Source organism: Stomoxys calcitrans, chromosome 5, assembly GCF_963082655.1.
Source record: "Stomoxys calcitrans chromosome 5, idStoCalc2.1, whole genome shotgun sequence".
Lineage (NCBI taxonomy): Eukaryota > Metazoa > Arthropoda > Insecta > Diptera > Muscidae > Stomoxys > Stomoxys calcitrans.
The window spans coordinates 93251671-93278513 of record NC_081556.1 but is presented as its reverse complement, the minus strand read 5'-3'; the positions used below and the strand labels follow the sequence as shown (position 1 = coordinate 93278513).

General features: G+C 41.9%; 1 protein-coding gene across 1 annotated transcript; it reads right to left on the bottom strand.

Annotated features, from left to right (window-relative positions):
- Positions 1 to 3087: 3087 nt before the first annotated feature.
- LOC131997957 (uncharacterized) lies at positions 3088 to 9141 on the bottom strand. The gene is made up of 4 exons (XM_059369863.1): positions 9079 to 9141; positions 3703 to 3789; positions 3307 to 3645; positions 3088 to 3240 (listed from the first exon to the last, which is right to left on the bottom strand). The coding sequence occupies exons 1-4, from the start codon at positions 9139 to 9141 to the stop codon at positions 3088 to 3090; spliced, it is 642 nt and encodes a 213-aa protein (XP_059225846.1).
- Positions 9142 to 26843: the final 17702 nt, after the last annotated feature.

Sequence of the window (26843 nt, the reverse complement as noted above, 5' to 3'; positions counted from 1 at the left end):
GGGAGATGGGGCGGCCAAACAGTGATTCGGCTTCGAAAATATATATCAGATTCGTGTTCTACTGTAAAAAAACTCTTATTTGAGCCTTATATTGCAATGGTCAGCAAATACATCCTATTTGGGTGGTGTTATGGTAGTGGGGTGGCCCTATAGACACTTTTCCCGAATATTGATATCAGTTTCTTGCTTTACTTCCAAAGACCTTTCATTTGAGCCCCATATTGCTATGGTCGTAAATTTGCCCTCTTTGGGGGATGTTCTCGGGGATGGGCGGCCCCCAAACACTTGGTCCCACATCTGGATATCAGATTCGTATTCTACTCGCAAATATTGGGTTGCCCAAAAAGTAATTGCGGATTTTTTAAAGAAGTAAATGCATTTTTAATAAAGCTTGGAATGAACTTTAATCAAATATACTTTTTTTACACTTTTTTTCTAAAGCAAGCTAAAAGTAACAGCTGATAAATGACAGAAGAAACAATGCAATTACAGAGTCACAAGCTGTGAAAAAATTTGTCATCGCCGACTATATGAAAAATCCGCAATTACTTTTTGGGCAACCCAATACCTTTCAGTTGAGTCCCGATTTATGGGTCCGATTTATGGGTGTTTTGTGGGTTGGGTGGTGTTGTGGGGATGGGGTGGCCCTATAGACACTTTTCCCGAATATTGATATCAGATTTGTGCTTTACTCCCAAATACCTTTCATTTGAGCCCCATGTGGCTTTGGTCGAAAATGTGTCACCTTTGGGGGAGGTTTTTGGGGAGAGGCGGCCCCACAAACACTTGGTCTCATATTTGGATATCAGATTCTAATTCTACACTCAAATACCTTTTATTTAAGCCCCATATTCCCATGGTCAGTAAATAAGTCCTGTTTGGGGAAGGGGTGGACCCCCAGATACGTGGTCCCACACTTGGATATCAGATTCGTATTCTACTCGCAAATTCCTTTCATTTGAGTCCCATATTGCCATGGTCGGTAAAAATGTCCGATTTAGGGGTGTTTTGGGGCTTGGGGTTGTCCCCCTAGCACTTGGTCCGACAATTGGATATCAGATACGTTTTCTTATCCTAAATACCTTTCATTTGAGTCCCATATTTTCGTGATTGATATAAATATATGTTTGGTAGGTTTTAGGGTGGGGCAGCCCCCCTAGGTACCCCATCCGAAATTTGGATAGCAAATTTTTATTTTTAGGGTACTATATAAGAGCACACAAAATTTCGCTTAAATCGCACCAACCATCACCGAGATCTGGCGTTTCTGAAAATTATGGTAAGGGGGAAGGTCCGCCCCCCCTTCAGATATCAAAAATGTAGTACCATATTTCCACCACGGGATCATTATGCACCATTTGTGAAAATTTCAAGAAAATCGGTTCAGCCCTTTTTGAGTCTACAAGGAACACACAAACAAACATACTAAAAATTGGATATCAAATTCGTTTTCTAAATTCAAATACCTTTCATTTAAAAGGTATGGGCCCTAAAAACTGTCAATAGCGAGCTCCATTCTCTTTAAGACCCAAATTGTCATGGTGAGTTCAGCAAATATGACCAGTAAGGGGGGTGTTTTGGGGGATGGGCGGCCAAACAGTGATTCGGCTTCGAAAATATATATCAGATTCATGTTCTACTGTAAAAAACCTCTTATTTGAGCCTCATATTGCAATGGTCAGCAAATACATCCTATTTGGGTGGTGTTGTGGGGGTGGGTTGGCCCCATACACACTTTTCTCGAATATTGATATCAAATTCGTGCTTTATTCCCAAAGACCTTTCATTTGAGCCCTATATTGCTATGGTCGTAAATTTTTCCCCTTTGGGGGATGTTTTTTGGTAGGAGGCGGCCTCCCAAACACTTGGTCCCATATTTGGATATCTGATTCGTATTCTGCATTCAAATACCTTTTATTTAAGCCCCAGTAAATAAGACCTGTTTGGGGGGTGTTTTGGGGAAGGGGTGGACCCCCAGAAACTTGATCCCTCATTTGGTTATCAGATTCGTATTTTACTGGCAAATACCTTTCATTTTGATTTCCATGGTCAGTAAATATGTCCGATTTAGGGGTGTTTTGGGGGTTGGGGTGGTTCCCCAAACACTTGGTCCGACAATTGGATATCAGATACGGTTTCTAATCTAAAATATCTTTCATTTGAGTCCCATATTGTCGTGATTGATGTTTATATATATTTGGTAGGTTTTGGGGTGGGGCGCCCCCCTAGGTACCCCATCGAAAATTTGGGTACCAAATTTTTGTTTGTGGGTTACTTTAAGAGAGCACACAAAATTTCGCTTAAATCGCACCACCCATCTTCTAGATCTGGCGTTTCTGAAAATTAGGGTAAGGGGGAGGGTCCGCCCCCCCTTCAGATATTTGTGAAAATTTCAAGAAAATCCGTTCAGCCGTTACTGAGTATGGGGAACATACAAACAAACAAATCTACAAACAAACACAAATTCATATATTTATATATAAGATTACTGCAAATCGGTCGAACATGTATATGGGAGCTATATCCAAATCTGAACCGATTTTTTCCAATTTCTGTAGGCTTCATCTCTACGCAGAAAAACATGCCTGTACCAAATTTGAAGACAATCGGATGAAAACTGCGACCTGTAGTTTGTACACAAATTAACAACGACAGCCAGACGGACAGACAGACAGACAGGCATAGCTAAATCGAATCAGAAAGTGATTGTGAGTAGATCGGTATACTTATCAATGGGTCTATTTCTCTTCCTCCTGGGTCGTACAAAGAGATGAACTAAGTTACCCTGTACCATAGTAGTGGTACAGTAACTGCTACACTTCGGTTGGATTTTCCAAACATACTGTCACATCTAAAACTTCTTCCCTAACCCTGATAATAAGAGATAGCTGTGTTACCTGTGTTTAAAGTGTTATTGGGTCCTTAGTATTAAAGAATTTTGCCACGATTTGGCCAACCTGAATTTCCATACTCACCACTGTTTTATTATTCAAAAACATAATAAAAAACTCCATTTCGTTTTGTTTTCAATATTTATGTGGTTCAATACCAAGCCACAGTTCAATCTTATTTTGACCAACGTTTATTCTACTTAGGTACTGTAGTCCCCTCCAATAGAAACTTGGAAACTAGCTCTTCATTGTCATAGGTGTTTAAAGTGAAATTAAATTTCATAAATGGTGTGTACAAGGGCAAAGTTTCAGCAGTTAAGCTGAAATTCGAAAAAGTGTATACAAAATTCTGTAAAGAAAAGGACATTACATAACTTTCCAAGCAAACTCGCTATTTCAAAAAATTTTTACTTACTGCCTTTACGGGACATCTGTAAGGTAAATTACTAGATTTTCTGGTTTCATCCAAAATAACTTTGAGCAGCGGATTGGAGATGACAGTGGATAGCATGTCACATATATTCAATTTTATATCCAAGAATTTAACAGCTTTCTTGGCTAAACTTGGAGTGAAATATACCATGACATGCACCTCTGCATTCTTCTCAAATGGTCTTTCCAGCAGGAACTGGGCATCCACAGCATAACGGCTAGTTCCGAAGTTTTTTAACGAACAACCAAAGCTTTTCATTAAAGAATTCACCTTGATGCAAGTCACATTGTTTAGCATCAGATTGAAACGTCTTTTTGCTGTCTGAGAGTTACAAAAATTTGAAAAAATCTGGATATGTTTCACATTTCAATGGCTCACCTCAGTGGTGTCAATGCAATGGATTGCAAGAACAAGGAAAATAATTTTTCTAGACAACATAACTGCTGTTATGGTTATATGGAATACCTATATTTAAATGTTTTTTTTTTATGAATATGTACACAGTTTCATATGAAGTTTATAAATAGGCTTGTTGGACTTCACGCTTTGGTTCCACATAATTGACTTAGCATGAAATCAAAATGATTATATAAAATTTTTTAACCACCACCATAAGGTGGGGTACTCGTACTCGTGTTAAGTTTATTTGCTAATTTGCCCATGAATATTCCATTTATATATGTCACTAGCCGAACCGGGCCCGCTCCGCAGCGCCTTCCTTATCACTCTGTAATATCTTTTTAGGGTGGGGACACTTTGCCCTGAATGTGGATATTGAATTCGTGGCATTGTAGCCTATGACGCCGAATGCGACATTTGCGAGGTACAATGCCATGCATGGTAATTTAAAAAATGTTCACCAAAGAGATGTCACACTGCAGGACACCGGTCGGACTCGGCTATAAAAAAGGTCCCTTATCATTGAGTTTAAACTTGAATCGAAAAGCACTCATTGATGTGTGAGAAGTTTGCTCCTGCTCGGTGCCTGGTGTTTTTAAAAATTAGGGTAACGAGAAGTGCTTTTTGGGAGAGGGATGGCTCCTCAGACATTTCGACTTAAATATGGATAACAAATTCGTGCTGCACTTCCAAATCCCTTTCATTTGAACCCCATATTGCCATGGCTAGTAAATATGAACCGTTTGGAGGGCGGCCACCGGCACTTTGCATTGAAAATATATATCAAATACGTTCTTTATTCCCAAAGGAAATGGAGTTCAGTTTAGGCGGTGCTTTAAGACGTACCCCAAAACACTTGGCTGCAAAATTGGATATCAAATTCGTTTTCTACTCTCAAATACCTTTCATTTGAGTCCCATATTGTCATAATGGGTCAAATAACCTATTTGACGTATCTTTGGGAGGAAAAGCGCCACCTAGACTTAAACTCAAATTTAAATGTCATATTCGTAATCTACTCCCGAATACCTTTTATTTGAGTCCCATATAACCATGCCCAATCGGTCGGCCAATATGCCCATTTGGGGGTGGGCGACCTCCCATTACTTGAACCTAATGTTTTATGCCATATTTGTAATCTACTACCTAATACCTTTCATTTGAGTCCCATATTAACATGAACTTCGAATATATCTGTTTAGAGGAAATTTGGGGTTGGGTGGGGGGGGAGTCCGCTGGGTACTTGAACCCAAATTTTAGTACCATATTCGTGTTCTAGTCTCCAATACCTTTCATTTGATACCCTTATTGTGCCCATCGGACCACTTTGGGATATGGGTGGCGTTTTTGGGGTAAGGGGTGGGTCCGCCGCCACCTGATATCTAAAAAATGATGTAGCTCACGAGTCCTTCCAGACATACGTACACAATCTATGAAAATTTTAAGAAAATCAGATCAGCCAAGTATCATATAGTCAGATTTTGTAGGCCAGATTCGAATAGCTTTCACTTGAGCCCGAATACCTTTGAAATGAACGTCCAATATGTCTGTTTGGGGCGGCCCGATGGGTACTTAGACTCAAATTTTAATACCATATTCGTAGTCTACCTTTTATTTGATACCTGTATTGTCCTGATCGATCTACTTTTGATTTTGGGTTATTTTTTTAACATAAGGAGGGAGGGTCCGTCCCCCGTCTGATATCGAAAAATTATATAGCCTATGTTTTTTTCCAGACAAACCGACACAATATGCGCAATTTTCGATAAAATCGGTTCTACCGTTTTTCAGTCTATACGGAACAAACAAACCGAGTCCCATACATCCGTGATATGCTAATGTACCCATTTTGGGCGTTTTAGTGGGGGGGGGGGGGGGTGGTGTGACCCCCTATACTTCGAAATGAATTTGTATGCCAGATTCGTTATCTACTCCCGCATACGTTTCATTTGATACCCATATTGTTTTTATCGGTCCACTTTTGATTTTGGGTGGTGTTTTTGGCGTAACGGTGGAGGGTCCGCCCCCTTCCTTTATCAATAATATTCCTACTTCCCAACCATATTCGTAATCTACTCCCGAATACCTTTCATTTGAGTCCCATATTGTCATGATCGTCAAATAAACCTATTTTAAGGAATATTGGGGCTGTAACGGCCCCCAGGTACTTGAATCCAATTTTTATTATGAAATTCGTACTCTACTCTTGAATACCTTCCAATTGAATCCCATATTGCTCCGATCGGTCCACTTTTATTTTTGGGTAGTACTTTTGGGATAAGGGGGAGAGTCCGCCTCCACGTCTATCCCTTCTAGACCAGAAAAGCAAGTAGAAACTACGGACGACATAGTGATCAAGTGGATCGCGAAGACCCTGAATGACTTGCTTATGTCAGCATGTCCTAGTTCCAAGTCAAGGGGCAAACAGCGACCTCCATGCTAGACCCCAAAGCGGGTTAGTCTAAGAAAGGACTGCAGAAAACTCTTCAACAGAGCAAAAGCCACAAGAGCACCACACGATTGGGACATCTATAAGGCTGACCTAAGAAAATATAAGGGCGAGCTGAGAAAGGCTCAGAACAAAAACTGGATAGAATTCTGCAGCTCCGTGGAGGATACATCTGAGGCCTCTAGACTAAAAAAGATTCTGTCCTCAAGACCTATTACGGTGGGGTATATTCAGAAGTCAGAGAATATATTGACAATGTCCAGTGAGGACTGAGTGCGAAAGGATGACTAAGGCTTTGGTACAGAGGACGCTGTTCACATTATTGGTAGTTAATCAGCTTCAAAGGTTAACAGTCAGACAAACCGGATACTCGATGTAGCTAAAGCCGTCCTGTAAACTGAAAACCTGTAAAAGGTGGACATAGTTAGGTTAGGTTGAAAAGAGGGTGCAGATATTAATCCGCCCCATGCCACTATGGACATACACCTAAGCCAGTAATCGGCTTGTTGTGCGCTCTAAAAACTATCCTCTAAAAAGAAATTTTAGGAAATCCGTGCTACTTACAAAATCCTTAATTGTTTTCAATGCCACTCCCCTAAGTTGGTTCATGTCTGATATTGTGTCTCCACCTAAGTACCGGTATCTGTTGGACGCGAAAGCCGGGCAAAAACAAAGGAAATGCTCCAACGTCTCATCATATTCCGATTTGGCATAAGTGAGCTCGTAGTCCTAGGTATACCGTTATGATACCAATAGCTATACAGACCTCCTTCTTGCTTCCTTTCGGTAATAGCCTCGTCTTCTCACGATCTGGATTCCCCCATAGAATTTTCACCGTCCTATTGACCGTTTCGCTCTTTCACAATGTTGCATGCGCATTCGTCGCCCACTCCCTTAACTCGGACTGCGTCGGGTTAACCAAGTTTATTGACGGCAGTCCTCTGGCCTTCACCGCCAAATCGTCTGCCCTTTCATTTCCCCTTACTCCTTTATGGCCCGGCACCCAAATGATGCGGATTTTGCCATCCTCAGAGAAGGCGTTAATCTCCTTCTTATACTGCAAGACTGTTCGTGACCTTGCCGACCTGGTTGTTATTGGCCTTATTGCAATTTCACTGTCAGTAAAGATGTTCACACTCGACGTCAACGCATTAGCACCACACCACTTCACGCATTCCGTGATCGCCCGGATCTCCGCCTGCAGGACCGTATTATGGTCAGGCAGTCTAAAACAGATGTCAGTCCCTGGGTTCTCAATGTATACCCCAGGGACCACTCTGTTCTCTAGCTTTGATCCATACGTGTAACATGATCTTCCAGATGGCAATACTAGGGTTCGGTCAATCTAAGACTGTGTCGATGGCAGCAGTGCCGATGGCAGCAGTGCCGATGGCAGCAGTGCCGATGGCAGCAGTGCCGATGGCAGCAGTGCCGATGGCAGCAGTGCCGATGGCAGCAGTGCCGATGGCAGCAGTGCCGATGGCAGCAGTGCCGATGGCAGCAGTGCGGATGGCAGCAGTGCCGATGGCAGCAGTGCCGATGGCAGCAGTGGCGATGGCAGCAGTGGCGATGGCAGCAGTGGCGATGGCAGCAGTGCCGATGGCAGCATTGCCGATGGCAGCAGTGCCGATGGCAGCAGTGCCGATGGCAGCAGTGGCGATGGCATCAGTGCCGTTGGCAGCAGTGCCGATGGCAGCAGTGCCTCGCACTCGACTTCAAGGTTCATCTCAGGTATCCGATCGGAAACCTCTTTCCTTCCTTCCAGGTTTCCTATCGTCAGTTCAATTATACTGCTCCCACCCTCAATCCATTCTCCCATCGTCTTAAGTCTCGTAGCCGCAGTGGCGGTCTCACACTTAATCTGTATGTCAATGAGTCGGATATCTAGAATAGTCTCCAGTGCCCTAGCGGGCGTGGTCCTCATCGCTCCGCCTATGCCAAGACTACATTTTCACTGAACCTGTTGTATGGTCCTAATGTTGCACTTTTTCTCCATAGCAGCCCACCAAACTACTGAGGCGTAAGTAAGTATTGGCCTAATCACATTCCTGTAGAGCCAGTGGACTTTCCTCGGATTCAGGCCCCATTTTGAGCCTACGGCCCGTCTACATAGTGCCCAACATCTGTGAGCCTTCTCAGTATGCTTCTGAATATGACACTTCCAATTCAGTTTCCTGTCCAAGATTACACCTAAGTATTTGACCTTGTCAGATATTGAAATCGTCTTATTGAGGAAACGTGGTGCGCCCACCTTCGTCTTCCTCGTGAACAGGCATATTTCAGTTTTTTCTGGGTTAACATTGAGACCTCTGGGTCTAGCCCAATCACATGGTATATGCAAGACCCTTTCGGCCCTTCTGCATAGCTCGTTCGGATCCTTACCTCTCAGATATATTATAACATCGTCTGCGTAGCAGACGGGTCATTTATGGTGGTCATCCATAGCAGTGGCGATAATATGCCCCCCTGTGGCGTCTCTTGTGCCACTTTCTCCCTTATATTTATGCCATGGGACACACAATTTATCCACCTGTTCCTTAGCATATGGTTTATCCAAGGGATGGACATAGTGAACAGTAGACTCTATGTACAGATGGCTTACTTTACGGCATGGCAGACTGGCTTTATAAGTTTTGGGGATATAAAACAACTTACACATGGATCAAAGATGGATAGAACTCAACGTCGAAGCCTTTCATTATATGGGGGATGATTGTGGCATTTTCCATTTTTTTGTTGGCAAGGTCTGAGGAGCTCACTCGGTTAATGGACATAGAGAATGTGACCATGAACTTCACTTCTCAGCGATACTTTTCTCATATCAATGAGTGCTGCCCGATTCAAGTTTAAGCTTATCGATCAGGGACCTCCTTTTTATTGCGGAGTCCAAACGGCACGCCGCCTACCATTTGCAAGACATTTTGTCTGAATTCCCTATGAAGTATACATATTCCTGGTCGCGATGACATTATAAGCGTAGTATCTACTCTGCATATCAAACTCATTCTTTAGAATTCTATCTCGACTTACAACTCTAAAACCCAATTTTACATTTTCAAGTACATCCCAATAAAGATAGTTGTCATCACTTAACATTAACCTGGTCACACGGAGCAACAGCGAGAGCCGTTGCCGTCGTCTAGCGTTCGAAGCCATCAATACAACTTCCAACAGATGCACAGAATCGTGTGCGTACTTACCATGGAAGTAGCGTGCTTTAGTGCAGACAGCAAATTTGCCGTTACACAAAAGCACATGCATTGGGATAAGTACAGCTTATAGACAGTGTTGTCGAGCGTGGTTAATGTTGTATTGTATCATAAAGACGTTTTCGCAATAAATTCGGTTCAAATACAACATACCAATATACAGCCCTACTATGGCTGATAAATAATTGTAACCAAATTGCGAAACGCGTTCCATAGTGATTGGTGTGTGTTGCGATCTCTGGCTTTCCTTTTCCACTTACAAAGAAAATCTCCGATCATTAACTCGTCTCGAAGGAGAAACAAACAAAGATTGAAATTTATGTTGAACATAAAGTGGACACAGCTCCACATCTCTGTGTGTGTGGAGCCTGATTAAACCAATTTTTATTTTGGCACTGCAGCTCCATATGTCACAAAACTAGAAACCATCTCTTCATTGTCATAGGTGTTTAGAGAAAAATTAAAGATCATAAATGGCATATACAAGGGTAAAGTTTCAGCGGTTATGCTAAAATTAGAGACAGTGTATAAAAAATTCTGTAAAGAAAAGGTAACGGAAAAAAACTCCAGAATGAAATTCTTATTTTATGTTTTTTTGTTTTCTATACTCACCCCCTTTATGGGACATCTATAGGGCCAATTACTTGACCTTCTGGTTTCATCTAACAGAACTTTGACCATAGGAATCCGCATAACAGTGGATAGGGCGTCACATATATTCAATTTGAAATCCATGAATTTTACAGATCTTTTAGCTGAAGTCGGGGTGAAGTATGCCAAGATGTGAATCTCTGCATTCTTTTCATATGATTTTTCCAGCATGAAATGGGAGTTGATGGCATAACGACTAGTGCCTAGTTTTTTCAACTGACAACCAAAGCTTTTCATGGGATATTTCAACTTGATACAGGTCACATTGTTTAAGATGAGATTAAAGCGACGTTTTGATGTCTTAAAATGAAAAAATTGGAAAAATCTAAAAATGTTCTCAAATAGCCATGGCTCACCTCAGTTACGGCAAAAATATGGATTGCCAATAAAAAGAATACAACTTCCCTTGACATCATAACTGCAGAAATTCTCGTTGGTATATGTATCTAAATTTTAAAGTATTTTATGTACAAATCATTTCTAACGTATCCACAATAATGGGGTTTTTTTTTGTTCTAAATTTCACGGCTTATTTCCTCATAACTAATGAGGCTTGAAGTAACAATTGTAGTAGCATTTTTTCTCTCAATCTACCATCATAACATTGAACATATTATATATTTTGCATCAATACTATCAGATAAGATAATTTAGCAATGAGCATGCAATCCGCATGCCTCAAAGTGGCCCAGAGTGATCTGAGCTATACAAAATGGTCTGGATGTTTGGAAGAATCATTAAAATCGTACCATTAGATTAAAAGTGATAGCCTCCAGTAGGATGGAGGGGCACAAGTAGTCAACTTTATCGAACTGTATCTCACCCTTGTAAAGTGGTTTTATCGTCCCCTGAGGTAGACCGGGATTACCTTTATGCTCCCACAAACCTCAAAATATAACACACTTAAAGTATCCTTTCGGGATACAAAATCTAGGTTTTATTGATAACTAGCCGAAATAGGAATTTGCGCCGTTTAGGGGTTCAAGCAGTAAAATAAGGAGATTGGTTTATAGGTTTGACACGTATGTTGAAGGTTATGGGAGAAGCCGTTGTACAAAATTTTGAGCAAATCGAAAAATAATTGAGCTCTCTAGAGGCTAATGAAGTCAAGATCCCAGATTGGTTTATATGGCAGCTATATCAGGTTATGAACCAATTTGAACCATATTTGGCACAGTTGGCGTAAGTCATAACAAAACACGTTTCGCAAAATTTCAGCCAAATCGGATAATAATTGCGCCCTCTAGTAGCTCAAGAAGTCAAGATTCAAGATCGGTTTATATGGCAGGTATATCCAGGTTATGCACCGATTTCAACCATATTTCGCACAGTTGTTGGAAGTCATAACAAAACACGTTTTGCAAAATTTCAGTCAAATCGGAAAATAATTGCGCCCTCTAGAGGCTGATGAAGTCAAGATCCCAGTTTGGTTTATATGTCAGCTATATCAGGTTATGAACCAATTTGAACCATATTTGGCACAGTTGGCGTAAGTCATAACAAAACACGTTTTGCAAAATTTCAGCCAAATCGGATAATAATTGCGCCCTCTAGTAGCTCAAGAAGTCAAGATTCAAGATCGGTTTATATGGCAGGTATATCCAGGTTATGCACCGATTTCAACCATATTTCGCACAGTTGTTGTAAGTCATAACAAAACACCTCATGCAAAACTTCAGCCAAATCGGATAAGAATTGCGAACTCTAGTGGCTCAAGAAGTCAAGATAGGTGTATATGGCAGCTATATGTCAGGTTATGGACCAATTTTAATCATATTTCGCACAGTCGATGGAAGTCATAACAAAACACATCATGCAAAACTTCCGCCAAATCGGATAAGAATTGCGGACTCTAGTGGCTCAAGAAGTCAAGATTCAAGATCGGTTTATATGGCAGCTATATCAAAACATGGACAAATTTCAACCATACTTAGCACAGTCGTTGGAAGTCATAACGAAACATGTCATGCAATTGTCAGCTAAATTGGATGGGAATTGCGTAATCTAGAGGCTCCAGAAGTTAAGACCCCAGATCGGTTTATATGACAGCTATACCAGGTTATGCAGCAATTTCAACCAAAATTAGCACAGCAATATGTGTAAAATTTCAGCATAATCGCATAAGCATAAAAAGTGCGCCCTCTAGAAGCTCAAAAAGTCAATACTCATGGTGGGTCATACCACTCAAAACATGCACCGGTATGGCCCATTTACAATCTCAACCGACCTAACAAGAAGTATTTGCGCAATATTTCAAGCGGCTATCTTTACTCCATCTAAAGTTAGCGTGCTTTCGACAGACAGACGGACGGGCGGACGGAAAGACTGACATGGCTAGATCGACTTAAAATTACATGACGATCAAGAATATTTGTACTTTATGGAGTGTAAGACGAATATTTCGAGGAGTTACAAAAAGAATGACGAAATTAGTATACCCCCATACTATGGTGGAGGGTATAAAAAGGAAAACCTTGGACTGATTTCCTCTCTCGCACTTCGACATACTACACTTTTGCATTAGTCAATGTCTTCTATGCCAAAGGAGGCCAACGTAACGCAGAGGTTAGCATGTCTGCCTAAGACTCTGAACGCCTGGGTTCGAATCCTGGCAAAAACATCAGAAAAAATTTCAACTGTGGTTATCCCCTCCTAAAGCTGGTGACATTTGTGAGGTACTATGCCATGTAAAAACTTCATTTACAATGTCTATGGAATGTTTTAAGTTTACAATATTCTATGCTGAGGCAGTCCAAAGCATATTACCCAAGCCATTCACCGAGTAGTTATCCGAAATGTAGTTCCATTGGTCTTTACGTAGTTTCTGTGTTATGTGTTTTCTCAAAGTCAATTTCGCAATTAAATTTTGTTCACTTTCCTCAAATTGAATGTTGCATTACATGTAAGTTTGTTGTTGCCAACAGCAAATCCCTACTTAAAATTGGCATTTCAATTAAAAGTTATGACAACATCTTCAAAACATATCACTTTCTAAAATTGTATCTCCACACACATCTTTCAATGTGTCAGAGAAGAAAACTGTCAATCAATTGTGTGGTCTTTTTGTGGGTTTTCTCATTCCTAAATATTCATATTCTTCCATATGCAAACATTTACATATGTTAGAGTCTTATAACATATGCTGCACATGTTTATGTATGTTAAGGACACATTTTTATCATATCTGCAAAATTATTTTGGAATTAAAATTGTTATACAAGTGACTTGCTTTAAGAACTGGGCGACTTACAGGTAAAGCGATTTGAAGTAACTTGAAGCTACTTTAAATCATTTCGCAGTGACAGTGAGACTTGAAAGCAAGTAGCTTGTGGCATTAGAGTTTTGCATAATGCCCCTTAAGTATCTGTTCAAGGCATCTTGTGCAGTTCTCTAGTTTTGATATGCTCAACAAAAAGGTTGTATAAGATGGATTGTAAGAAGATGAATATATTCCGCAACATAGAAACCAATCTCTCGATTGCAATTCTTGAGCCCCTTTAGGGCTACCCTTAAAATTTGCACCATAACTTCTACTATGGTCTCCCTCCATCATACAAACCAACAATGTTTCATAATCTGTTTAAGCTAAGCAATCCACTATCCTTTGTTTTCCTTTTTAGAGATACCAGCCAAAGAACTTGACAAACACAAATCCATGGTGGAGGGTATGTAAAAAGCGGCCTGGCCGACCGAACTTAGCTTTTTTTTTAACCAATCAATCTTTGCCCACTTTTAAAAGTCCCTCCAAAGAGGAAATTATTTCAAAAACTGAACACTAAATTGCATAACACAACAAATTTTATTTCGCCGCATAGCATTTAACGAGATTTGTTTTTCCCATTTTCCGCTTGTCACATCACTTCTTGTTGAACATGACTCCACCAAGGACCATGGAGGAGCCTAACATTTCAATTTTCTTCACATTTCATTTCCACATTTTCACTGCCTGATGGCAATTTGCTCTCTTGTTGCTGTCGTTTGTTCGCATTGTTAAGGGTCCTGTTCTAAGTCAGCCACAGAATAATTGAAAATAAGTGGTTGCGAATGAGAAACTGCGAGAACAGCGAAAAGTGTGTTGAGCAATAAAAATAATAAACGAGTAAACGATATGTAATAAAGCATTGTTAACAGTCCCTGGTAGCTGTGTCAAAACAACTGACTATCGCTACCATAGGTGGGACCACATGGTGTTGAAGCGTCTGGATTCGAATCCTGACAAGAACATCAGAGAACAGAAAGTTCGCACCCACTCAAGGATAGCTACGATAGTGATATCCACTAGGCGGTTAATGGTATACGTCTATTTTCCGTGGAGGAGCAGATCTACAGTCCATGAGTATGCTTAGAATGGACTATTAAAGGCCCAATAGCTTTCGTTGGTGTTATCAGACTGTTGCATAATGTCTGCTACAGAGATCTTGATTGGTGCAGTGGCTACCTTAGGTACCCATAGCGGTCAGGCGACACGTCTACTGCGGCGTTTGACTCAATCATCTGATTCGACTCTTGAACACAAGACCGAACTTATATTCGCATGACTATTATTTGGCTACGTTAGTTTTGGTGAAGTTTGGAGGGCATGACTTCGTTGAGAGTATGATCCAGTTAGCCGATTCGGGCCTCTACCTAATTCCAGAATGACAAGAGACGAAGAGCAAGGAGGGTGTCCAGGCCCGAAAAAACTTTTCACCCATTTTAATGTGTATTCTGCTCTCAATTGCGTGACAGTAACACAACAGTCCCCAACTCCTTCTCGTCATCACCCATCCTGCAGAAGTCTACCTCTCCCTGCATCCAATACAAAGTCAAAGACCAATCAATAACCAATCAGGACTTTTATTAGCAGCCCTAAGTCTCATCCTTCCTTCATACTCCGGATAAGTGGTGTCCTGTTTCGCAAAATACTCTGCCACGGGGCCTATAAGAGACCCTTTAAGCTACAGCACCAGCCCACGCCTTTTTCGAGAAGTCAACGTTAAACGTATCTACCCTATCAAGAAGCTCGCACAATGGAGGTCTCACTGATTCCATAGCTAGACCTGCGGCAATCAGCAATTTATTCCTGACCAGCTTGTCGGTCACTTCGTTCCCCGCTACCCCTTGATGGCCTGAGACGCAACAAAGTCTGACAGCCTTTCCTATCGTTTGAAGAAATTCTTTGCATCTAGCCAGTTTTGAGCTCAGGTGACCCGACGCCAGAGCCTTCAGTGTCGCCTGATTGTCCACGTATACTGCGACAGTCTGATCGGGCCGCCGCTTCCACATCAACATTGTTTCCAGTGCCTTCAGGATCACAAAGACCTCCACCTGAAAAACGCTGTACCCTTCCAAAAGTCTATAAGATTCCCTGAATCCAAGGAATTCAATGAAGACTCCAAGGAATTCAATCGGTGGATTTTGATTAAGGTGCGCGCTAGCGGGGAATAAAAAGCTCTGAAGGTTCTTCGACAGCAGCAGCTTGAAAGCATTTAGAAAATCATTATCCATACTGCAAGTGTCCAGTGCCCTGAGAAATTGTGGGTGGGAAAATTTTGTTCTACTGTCACAGATGGTCATATATCGCGGATTGTGAACGCTCCAAAATTATACGGTGCAATCTGAATTTAAAGAGGTCCACCACTTTGCCGTCGTAGACGAGAACGCAAATCTCAGTCATTGTGTCCATAATGACAGATCAAAGTCAGATCGGAAAACATGCTAATCGACTTTAGTAAAGACTTCTGCAGAAGCTGTAACAACGTCCATGAAGAGGACACACTGTGTATGTGTGTTCTGCACCGGCAAGCAGAAGGATATCCACTTCAAATTCGCATTTCATTGACGACTTGTCTGTATTAGGTTAGGATGAAAATAGGATGCGAATATTATGGACAAACACCTGAACCATTAATCGACGTGTTGTGCTCCCCAAATGCTAAAGAAAACCTCGAAAAAGACAATCTAAGTTAAAAATTCCGTTCTACTTACAAAAATCACTAAGTATTTTCCATACCATGCCCCTAAGTCAGTTCATGTCTGATATAGTGTCCACATCTTAGTGCCGGTGCCTCTTAGTCGCAATGACATAGGAAATGCTCCAACGTCTCATCATCTTCCCCACATGCAATCACTTGGCGCACCTATTTTGTAGTAGTGAGCTCGTAGTCCTATGCGTCCCGTTTTGAAACCAAAAGCTTTACTGACCTCCTTTTTACTTTCTTTCAGTATATAGTGTCCCCTAAGTATTTGACCTTTTCAGATATCGAAATCGTTTTATTGAGGAAACGTGGTGCGTCAAACTGACCCAGCTGCGTCTTCTTCATGAACAAAAAAATTTCAGTCTTCTCTAGGTTAGCATTGAGGCCTAGCATTGACATTGAGGTCTAGCTCTGTCGTATGACATCTCCAATACCCTTTTTGGCTTTTCTGCATACCTGATTCGGATCTTTACCCCTTAGAAGTATCATAACATTTGTATTTTATCAGTTCGCTGAATGTCATGCTCCTTATCATGGTATCCAAAATACGTTCCATGGCTTTGAGTAGGAGTGACGTAAAGCTCATTGGTCTGTAGGCATTTCGCTGGATGTCATACTCTTTATCATGGTATCCACAATACGTTCCATGGTTTTGAGTAGGAATGACGTAGGCATTTGGTGTCGCATAACTTACCTGGTCGGGCTTGGGTATAAACACCACCCCTGCCAGGTTTTCGGAGTACATACAAGTCCTAGGCACGCTGTGATAATAGTGGCCAGATGGGGCGGCAGATTGTCTGCCTCCTTTTGTAGTAGTTCCGGAAATATTCCATCAAGTGCGGGTAACTTAAATGGTTGAAAGCTCCTTAAGGCCTCCTTTGCCATAAATGCTGCAATGATAAGCCTTCGATCAACATCATTATTACAAAATTCAGGTATCTCCCGTCCCATCAACATGTCCTCTGTTGTTTTTGCTCTCACTCCCGAACATTTCAGTTTGGACATGGGTTTTTGAGAAAAACTTTTTCATCTTTTCGTCATTAACCCCATCGCCCTGTGCGCAGAAAAGCTTTCAGGAGGCACAATTTGCCGCTCAAATCATCATATTATATTCTGTGATCCGTGTCTAATACACATCCTAATAAACCTCTTATTTAAGACATGCTCTGTCATAATATCTTCAGACTTCTTTCCCAATGTTGCGAATCTCCCCGTTCAACCAGGGTTTTTCTTGGACCGATTTCTTTTCTCGAAAGACCGCTCTATTGCAGTTGAAATCCTGTTGACATCATCGTCAAAGTCTTCTAAACATGGACAATTCAAAGTGTCTTGCCCAAGTCTTCCTCTGAGTAGTCTTCCGAATTTTGTCCACTTGGTTTTCACCTTAATACGGAAGCTTATCCGATTTAGCGCTGCCCGTGCTATTCTAAACCTAATGTAGCGATGGTCCGAAAAGGAGTGCTCCATGAATACCCTCCAATAACGAACCTCATTAAAGACGGTCCTGCCATCTCCGTCCGTCTGTCTGTTGAAATCACGCTACAGTCTTTCAAAATAGAGATATTGAGCAGATTCTTTCTTTGAAGATAGGCAGCTTAAGTTCGAAGATGGGCTATACGGGACTATACCTTGATATAGCCCCAATATCGACCAATCTGCCGATTAAAGGTCTTAAGCTCATAAAAGCCAAATTTATTATCAGATTTTGCTAAAAAGACAGCGAGTTGTGTTAGGCCACTCGACATCTCTCTTCAATTTGGCCCAGATAGGTTTAGATTTGGATATAGCTGCCATAAAGACCGATCTCTCGATTTAAGGTTTTAGGCCCTTTAAAGCCACATTTATTATCCGATTTCGCTGAAATTTGGGACAGTACATTATGTTAGGCCCCTCGACATCCCTGTTCAATATGGCGCAAATATGGGTGTAACTGCCATATATACTGGTTTCCCGATTTAAGGTTGTAGACCCATAAAAGGTGAATTTATTAACTGATTTCGCCGAAATTTAGCACATTGAGTTCTATTAGACCCTTCGACATTTATGCCAAGTATGGTCAAGATCGGAATATATTTGGGTATTGCTGCCATATATACCGATCTCCCGATTTAAGTTCAAGGGTCAATAAAAGCACGTTTATTATTCGAATTTTCCTGAAATTTGACACAGTGGGCTGTGCCAATATAAAGGGTGATTTTTTGAGGTTAGGATTTTCATGCATTAGTATTTGACAGATCACGTGGGATTTCAGACATGGTGTCAAAGAGAAAGATACTCAGTATGCTTTGACATTTCATCATGAATAGACTTACTAACGAGCAACGCTTGCAAATCATTGAATTTTATTACCAAAATCAGTGTTCGGTTCGAAATGTGTTCAAATTTTGACAAATTTTGTTCAGCGATGAGGCTCATTTCTGGTTGAATGGCTACGTAAATAAGCAAAATTGCCGCATTTGGAGTGAAGAGCAACCAGAAGCCGTTCAAGAACTGCCCATGCATCCCGAAAAATGCACTGTTTGGTGTGGTTTGTACGCTGGTGGAATCATTGGACCGTATTTTTTCAAAGATGCTGTTGGACGCAACGTTACGGTGAATGAACACATTTCGAACCGAACACTGATTTTGGTAATAAAATTCAATGATTTGCAAGCGTTGCTCGTTAGTAAGTCTATTCATGATGAAATGTCAAAGCATACTGAGCATCTTTCTCTTTGACACCATGTCTGAAATCCCACGTGATCTGTCAAATACTAATGCATGAAAATCCTAAACTCAAAAAAATCACCCTTTAGTTCAGATCGGTTTATATTAGGCTATAGCTGCCAGGATTCAGGATTTATGGCCCCATTTCGCTGAAATTTGGAACAGTGAGTTACAGTAGGACAGCCGATTTTTGAAAGGAGTAGAGACCAAATCGATCCATATTTGTACATAGCTGCTATATAGACCGATCTGCGGACTAAGGGACTTAAGCTCATAAAAGCTTCATTTACTCGATTTCTCTGAAACTTAGAACAAAGTTGGGAAAAGCCACTTGATATCTAAACCAAGTGTGGTCTACATCAGACCACACTTGCATAAAGCTGCCATATGGACCGATCTGCCGACTAAGGGTCTCAAAAGGCGCATTTATTATCTGATTTCGCTAAAATTTGGAACAGTGAGTTGGATTAGCAACCCGATAACCGAACCGAGTATGCTCAACAGCAGAACTTATTTAGATGTAGTTGCCGTATAGTCCGATCTTATAATTTTAGGTCTTAAGCATATAAAAAGCGTATTTAATACCCGATTGGGCTGACATTTGGAACAGAGAGTTGCGTTAGGTCAATCGATATCCAAACCGATAATGGTCCACATTAAGCCTTATTTGGATATAGGTGCCGTCTAGTCGGAAGTGCCGTTTTTTAAATGGTTTTCTCTGAAATTTTAATCTTGTATAAGGCTTCTCAGTACCTGAACCAAATATGTCCAGATCGACCCAATATGGATATAGTAAAGCTATCATAAAATACGGTAATAAGTGTAAATGAGTAATGGTGGGTATTCAAAGTTCGACACTGCCGAACTTAACGCGTTGTACTTGTTATACCCACCAGCAAAGGATGAGGATATACTAATCTAGTCATTCTGTTCGTAACACCTCGAAATATTCGTCTAAGACCCATAAAGTGTATATATTTTTGATCCTCACGACGTTCCGGGTCGCTTTAGCCATGTCCGTCGAAATCACGAAAGCGGTTGAACGCCTTAAGTTTGCGGCTTGAAATTTTGCTCAGACACTTACTATTGATGTAGGCCATAGGAGATTACAAATGGTCTATATCGGTTCAGTTTAAGATACAGCTCCCATATTATTAATATCCCGATTTGACTTCTTGAGCCCTTATAAGCTGCAATTTTTGTCCTGTTTGGCTGAAATTGAGAATATAGTGTTTTGTTATGACTTTTAACAACTCTCCCAAGTACGGTCCAACTGCCCCAGCCCCAAAACACCCTCCAAACGATTCATATTTACTGGCCATGGCAATATGGGGCTCATCATTAAAGGGATTTGGGAGTGCAGCAGGAATTTGATATCCATATTTGAGTCGAAATGTTTGAGGTGCCGTCCCTCCCCTAATGAGAGCATTACCACCAGGAACCGAGAAGGGGAAAATTCTCACACATCAATGAATGCTTTCCAATTCAAGTTTAAACTCAGTGATAAGGGACCTATTCGGCTAGTTTTGTATAAATTTTTAGCAGAATCCATGGTGGTGGGTTTCCAAAATTCGGTCCGACCGAACTAATACGGCGTCCCGCAGAGAGACACCTCTTTGGGGAAAATTTTTTAAATGACCATGCATGGCATTTTACCTCACAAATGTCGCCAACATAAAGAGGGCGACACCGCTTTGTCCGATGTTCTCGCCAGGATTCGAACCCGTTCAGCGTCATAGGCTACAATGGCACGAATTCGATATCCGCATTCAGGGCGAAAAAAAAAAAGATATACGAGAGTTATAAAAGGCGCAGTGAAGCGGGCCCGATTCGGCTAGTTTTGTATAAATTTTTAGCAGAATCCATGGTGGTGGGTTTCCAAAGTTATGTCCGACCGAACTTAACACGCTTTTACTTGTTTTTATTTAACCAACACGCAAAGAATGTCAGTGCATTGTGTTGGCGAATGGAAAATTAGGTGTTTGAGGGGGGAAAAAGGGAATAGTGTCGATTCCACTTTCATACCGTCGGTTGAAACACTAATTTTCCCGGTAATTCAGAGTTCGGCCATTTGAAAAAATGGCATGGCAGCCATGTTAACACTTCTCCACAAAGAGGTGTTGCACTGTGGTACGCCGTTCAGTTCGGCTATAAAAAGGAGGCTCATTATCATTGAGCTTAAACTTGAATCAGACAGCAAAGAATGCCAGTGCATTGCGTTGGCGAACGGAAAATTAGGTGTTTGAGGGGGGGAAAGAGGGAATAGTGTCGATTCCACTGTCATACCGTCGGTTGAAACACAAATTTTCCCGGTAATAGAGTGTTCGATCATTTGAAAAAATGGTATGGCAGCCATGTAAAAACTTCCCCACAAAGAGGTGTTGCACTGCGGTACGCCGTTCGGTTCGGCTATAAAAGGAGGCCCATTATCATTGAGCTTAAACTTGAATCAGACAGCAGTCATTGATGTGGGAGAAGTTTGCCCCTGTTCCTTAATGGGAGTTCGGTAAACTGGCCAATTGATCACCAAATGGTACGGGTTCCTAGAAAATATTGAGCCCCTGGCGAACCTCCTAACCTCAGGGATAAAGAGATGTGTTGTTGTTGTTGTTGTAGCAGTGTGTTATACACTGAGGTGGCAGTCCTTGCCGATGAAGTACTCCATCGGGTCAATCCGGTACGTACAAGCGGCTGCCATGGGATTGAGGGATAAAAAGATGTATCTATACGTAGCAAAAACCATGAAAGTATCGATAAAACAGCACCACGCTGTTCTCATTCCGCCGGTGCTCTAGGCAAAAAATAGAGTAGAATACCTTACGATCTATCTCCTCTGGATCCGATCAAGTAGCGCCAAGGTGCATTTTGGAGCCACTGCCCATATATGGGTGTTACTTTCCATCTTAGGCCTGATATTGATTGTACAAATATATACTCATATATCTGACATACAGGAACATATCACAGTTCACCTTTTCTGTGTAACATTTGGTCCTTTTCGTTTTGTTGAATTGTAAAATTTTTCCTCAACCCAATTCACTGACCTAAAAGCGTCACTTCATATTCTAGAATAAAAGACTTGAAATGAGTGTTTAGAATTGTTTTGAGTGACATGGAATTGAATTGAAGTTAAATGCTGCGGTTGCCACTTTTGTGCCAGTTGTCATAACCACAATAATCTCCTTTGACAAATCAAGTTAGGGCCCACTACAACCCACCACACTTTCCGTCCGCTTTGATGATTGACTGGAAATAAAATATAAATTAATTTCACTCGTTATCCTTTCAACAACTACGTCGACCATTTGTGTCATCAGATGAGAGTTCTCTTTGTTGCATTTAACCGGGACGGGGGAAAAAATTAAATCATAGAATTAATGACATTTTCTAACGAACAATATGTGTATGTAGGTCAGAGTCTGTGGCAGAATGTGATTAGTGACGCTTGATTAAGGCCAATGTGTGATAAATTTAAAATGTAAATAAAGTTGACATTATTATCTATTCTGCATATATGACCACAAATTCCCTCTTAAATGCAAAAATACCAGCTATAATAAGCTCAGTGGAGGGAACATCTAAGTCCAAGGAAGATCTTATCAACGAGAGCTATTACGGTGGGATTTATTCAAAAGTCAGAGAAGGTGTGGACAAGTTAGAACAAAACACTTCAAGCAAAATTTCAGCCATATCGGATAATAATTGCGCCCTCTAGCGACTCAAAAAGTCAAAATCCGAGATTGGTTTACCAGGGAGCTATATCAGGTTATGAACCGAAATAGCTCCCATATTGTGGGAATTCATAATAAGACGTTGCAAAAATGTCACTCAATTCGGATAAGAATTGCGCCCTCTAGGGGCTCAAGAAGTCAAGATCCGATATCGTTTTATATGGCAGCTATAACAAAACATGAAACAATGTGGCACATTTACAATCCCAACCAACCTGCACTTAAAAGAAGTATTTACACAACATTTCAAGCCCCTTACTTTACTCCTTCGAAAGTTAGAGTGCATTCGACAGACAGACGGACGGACATACGGACATGGCTAAATCGACGATCCACGAATGTCAAGGTGGTGTGACGGTGTGTATTGCGATGTGTTACAAACGGAACGACGAAATTAGTATACCCCCATCCTATGGTGGAGGGTATGCTATTGTATACCGCAAGCGGACATTTTTGTAGGTATTTTTGAGCACTATCCAGCAAAAAAATAATTTGAAAATTGGACTAAAAATTAAAATTTGGCAGCCCGAACATTAAATTGCAATGGTCTGAGAGGCAAGATCGACGAAATAGTGGATTTTATGAGTCGGAAGTACAAATTGGTTGCAACGATCCAGGAGACAAAGCTTACCAACACCTGCAGCCTGCACATCTGTCACGGGTACAAAGTGCTGCGTAAGGATCCCTTAAGGAATGGTGGCCTTCATGATATACCATTCTCTGCAGTATAAACCCATCTCGCTTGCGCCAGGCGCTAGTGACCCCAACATGGAGTGCATGGTGATTGCATTCAAGTCCTTTACTGCCCAGATAGAGATATACAACTCCAGTTAGTAGTTGTGATCCAGTTAATGGCCAAGCTTACAAGCTCGACATAAGTGGACTACTGTCTGGCCATAATCGTCTGGTTCTAGGGGACTTTAATGCGCATCACATTTCATTGCATTCTCCCCTAGGTAACAACCAGCGGGACATAGCTTTGGCAGAGCAGATTGACCGTTTTGCACGGCGAATGGGGATGCCACCACAAGGACACACATTTCCATTGTATCCCCTAATCTCCTGAGTGACGTAACCTGGTAAGCCGTCATTTCTTTGGGATCAGACCACCTCCCCATAATTCTCACCATCGACTGACAACCCGACTTTATAACCTTTGAGCGCCGAACGTTTATCAATCAAAAGAAGGCCGATTGGGTCGGCTTCAGAGAGTACACCAATCGCCGCTTCAGTGAACTGACACCACCCTCAAATGTGCTGGTTGCCGAGAGGAAACTCCGAGACATCATTTACGCAGTAGCCGCTCGCTTTATAACAGCCGGTCGAGTACCCCGGCGCAAGCAGTGGTACTCGCAGATGAGCGTGATGGGATTCGTGCTATGGACCCCGCTAACTCCAGAATCAGTGAACTGAATCTGGAAATAAACGGGGTAGTCAACGAACATAAGCGGAATTTGTGGCTAGAACACTTGGAGCAATGTAATTTAGGCAACGGTGTAGACAAACTGTGGTCTACTGTTAAGTCACTCTCGAACCCCGGTAGACGGGATGACAGGACCTCAGTCACTTTTGGCGAAATAACCGTGACTGATCCGAAGAGATGCGCCAGGTTCTTCAACCGTCAATTTATTGTGCATCCCGAGAGAGACAGGGCAAGGAGGAGAGCCATTCGCTGTATTTGTGGTCTCCGAGCCGATGAACAGCCATCACAATTTACGGTGGCACCAAATCATCTAAGGCGTTGGGCCCACACGGAATCTCTACATTGATGTTGAAGAATCTGGATTCACCTGGAGTTGAGTACCATACCACTGTCCTCAACCTGTCTTTGAACACTCTTATAGTTCCCGTTGTCTGGAAAATGGGCAGAGTGATCCCGCTACTGAAGCATGGAAAAGACCCGAGTTTGGGGGAGTCGTACAGACCGATCTCCCTTCTCTCACCAGTGGCTAAGACGCTTGAGGCATTATTCCTCCCGAGCCTCGTAGGAGAATTTCCATTCGCCGAGCATCAACATCGATTTCGAAGACTGCATAGCACAACAAAAGCTTTGCATTCCATCACCGCACACATTTGCCATTGCTTCAATCAGCCCAGGCCATGTGATAGGACGGTCCTCGTGGCACTGGACCTATCGAAGGCATTCGAAACGGTCAGCCATGCCACACTATTTGAGGACATCGCCAACACGTCCCTACAGCCAGGCCTCAAACGCTGGGTGGCGAATTATCTGTGTGGTCGCCAGTCATTTGTGGAATTTGGGGATAAGAAGTCGAAACACCGTAGAGTGAGACAGGGAGTTCCCCAAGGTGGTGTGATATCTCCGGCACTGTTTAACTTCTACCTATTCTCCATTCCACCCCCTCCAGACGGCATAGAGATCGTATCATATGCGGACGTTGTACGATCATGGCATCAGGCCCCCCAACCATTGATGACATCTGCGATAGGTTGAACGTCTATCTCAACGAACTTGCCTCATATTTCGCTGCAAGAAATCTGAAGATATCTGCCACCAAATCTTCAGCCACGTTGTTCACTACAAACTGGCGTGAGATGAATACTGAGCTGACTACGATGGTCGATGGAAAAATGATTGCGACCATCAAGTGTCCCAAAATACTTGGCGTCACATTTGACAGCTCTTTCACATTCTCCCCACATGCCACGGCAATTTGCTTTAAAGTCAAAAGTAGAAACAAGGTCCTCAAGCCACTTGCCGGCAGCACTTGGGGTGCAAACAAAGAAACCTTGTTGACCACATACAAAGCAATTGGCCGGCCTGTGGTAAGTTATGCATCGCTAGTGTGGTCTCGTCAACGTTGTGACACGCAGTGGAACAATATTCAGATCTGTCACAATGCCGCCCTTTGAACTGCGACGGGCTGTCTCCTCAGTTTTCATGTGGACCACCTCCATTAATAGACGAAGATCCTACCAGTGCGAAGACATGACTACATGCTGTCCAAGCAATACCTTTTGGGCTATTATCGCAGAGACCATCAAAATCATCATCTTGTGGATAGATAACCACCGCCCCGAAGCTTTAAGGTAGATCTACAAGATCTAGAGCGTGAGGTTCAACGTTAGAAGAGAGAACCTCTAGATCAAGCGGCATATCAAGCAGGTCTAGACAACATTCATGCAGACACGGTAGCAGATGGGGTGGATAGCTACCGGGTGAATGTGGTCCTTGCCAACTTCTTACTGGCTGAATGAACAAGGAAAATACAGAGAGAAAATTTGTGCGAATCATCGTCAAGAAGTCTGAAGTGGGTTGAGTTGGTAACCTACGTACCTGCACCGTACAGTGTTGCCAAATGGAACAAGTAAAAGCGTGCTAAGTTCGGCCGGGCCGAATCTTATATACCCTCCACCATGGAGCGCATTTGTCAGTTCTTTTCCCGGCATCTCTTCTTAGGCAAAAAATGATATAAGAAAAGATTTGCTCTGCTATTAGAGCGATATCAAGATATGATCCGGTTTAGACCACAATTAAATTATATGTTGGGGCCTCAAAAAGTAAAATATATGGGAGCTGTATCGGGCTATAGACCGATTCTGACCCTAATAAACACGTATGTTGATGGTCATGAGAGGATCCGTCGTACAAAATTTCATCCCAATGGGATAAGAATTGCGCACTCTAGAGGCTCAAGAAGTCAAGACTCAAGATCGGTTTATATGGCAGCTATATCAGGTTATGAACCGATATGAACCATACTTAGCACAGTTGTTGGTAGTGATACTAAAACACTATGTGCACTAATTTCAGTAAAATCGGATAAGAATTGCGCACTCTAGAGGCTCAAGAAGTCAAGACCCAAGATCGGTTTATATGGCAGCTATATCAGGTTATGGACCGATGTGAACCATACTTGGCACAGTTATTGGATATTATAGCAAAACACATCGTGCAAAATTTCATCCCAATCGGATAAGAATTGCGCACTCTAGAGGCTCAAGAAGTCAAGACCCAAGATTGGTTTATATGGCAGCTATATCAGGTTATGGACCGATGTGAACCATACTTGGCACAGTTATTGGATATCATAGCAAAACACGTCGTGCAAAATTTCATCCCAATCGGATAAGAATTGCGCACTCTAGAGGCTCAAGAAGTCAAGACCCAAGATCGGTTTATGTGGCAGCTATATCAAAACATGAACCGATATGGCCCATTTACGATACCAACCGACCTATACTAATAAGAAGTATTTGTGCAAAATTTCAAGCGGCTAGCTTTACTCCTTCGGAAGTTAGCGTGCTTTCGACAGACAGACGGACGGACGGACGGACGAACGGACAGACGGACGGACATGGCTAGATCGACATAAAATGTCACGACGATCAAGAATATATATACTTTATGGGGTCTCAGACGAATATTTCGAGTAGTTACAAACAGAATGACGAA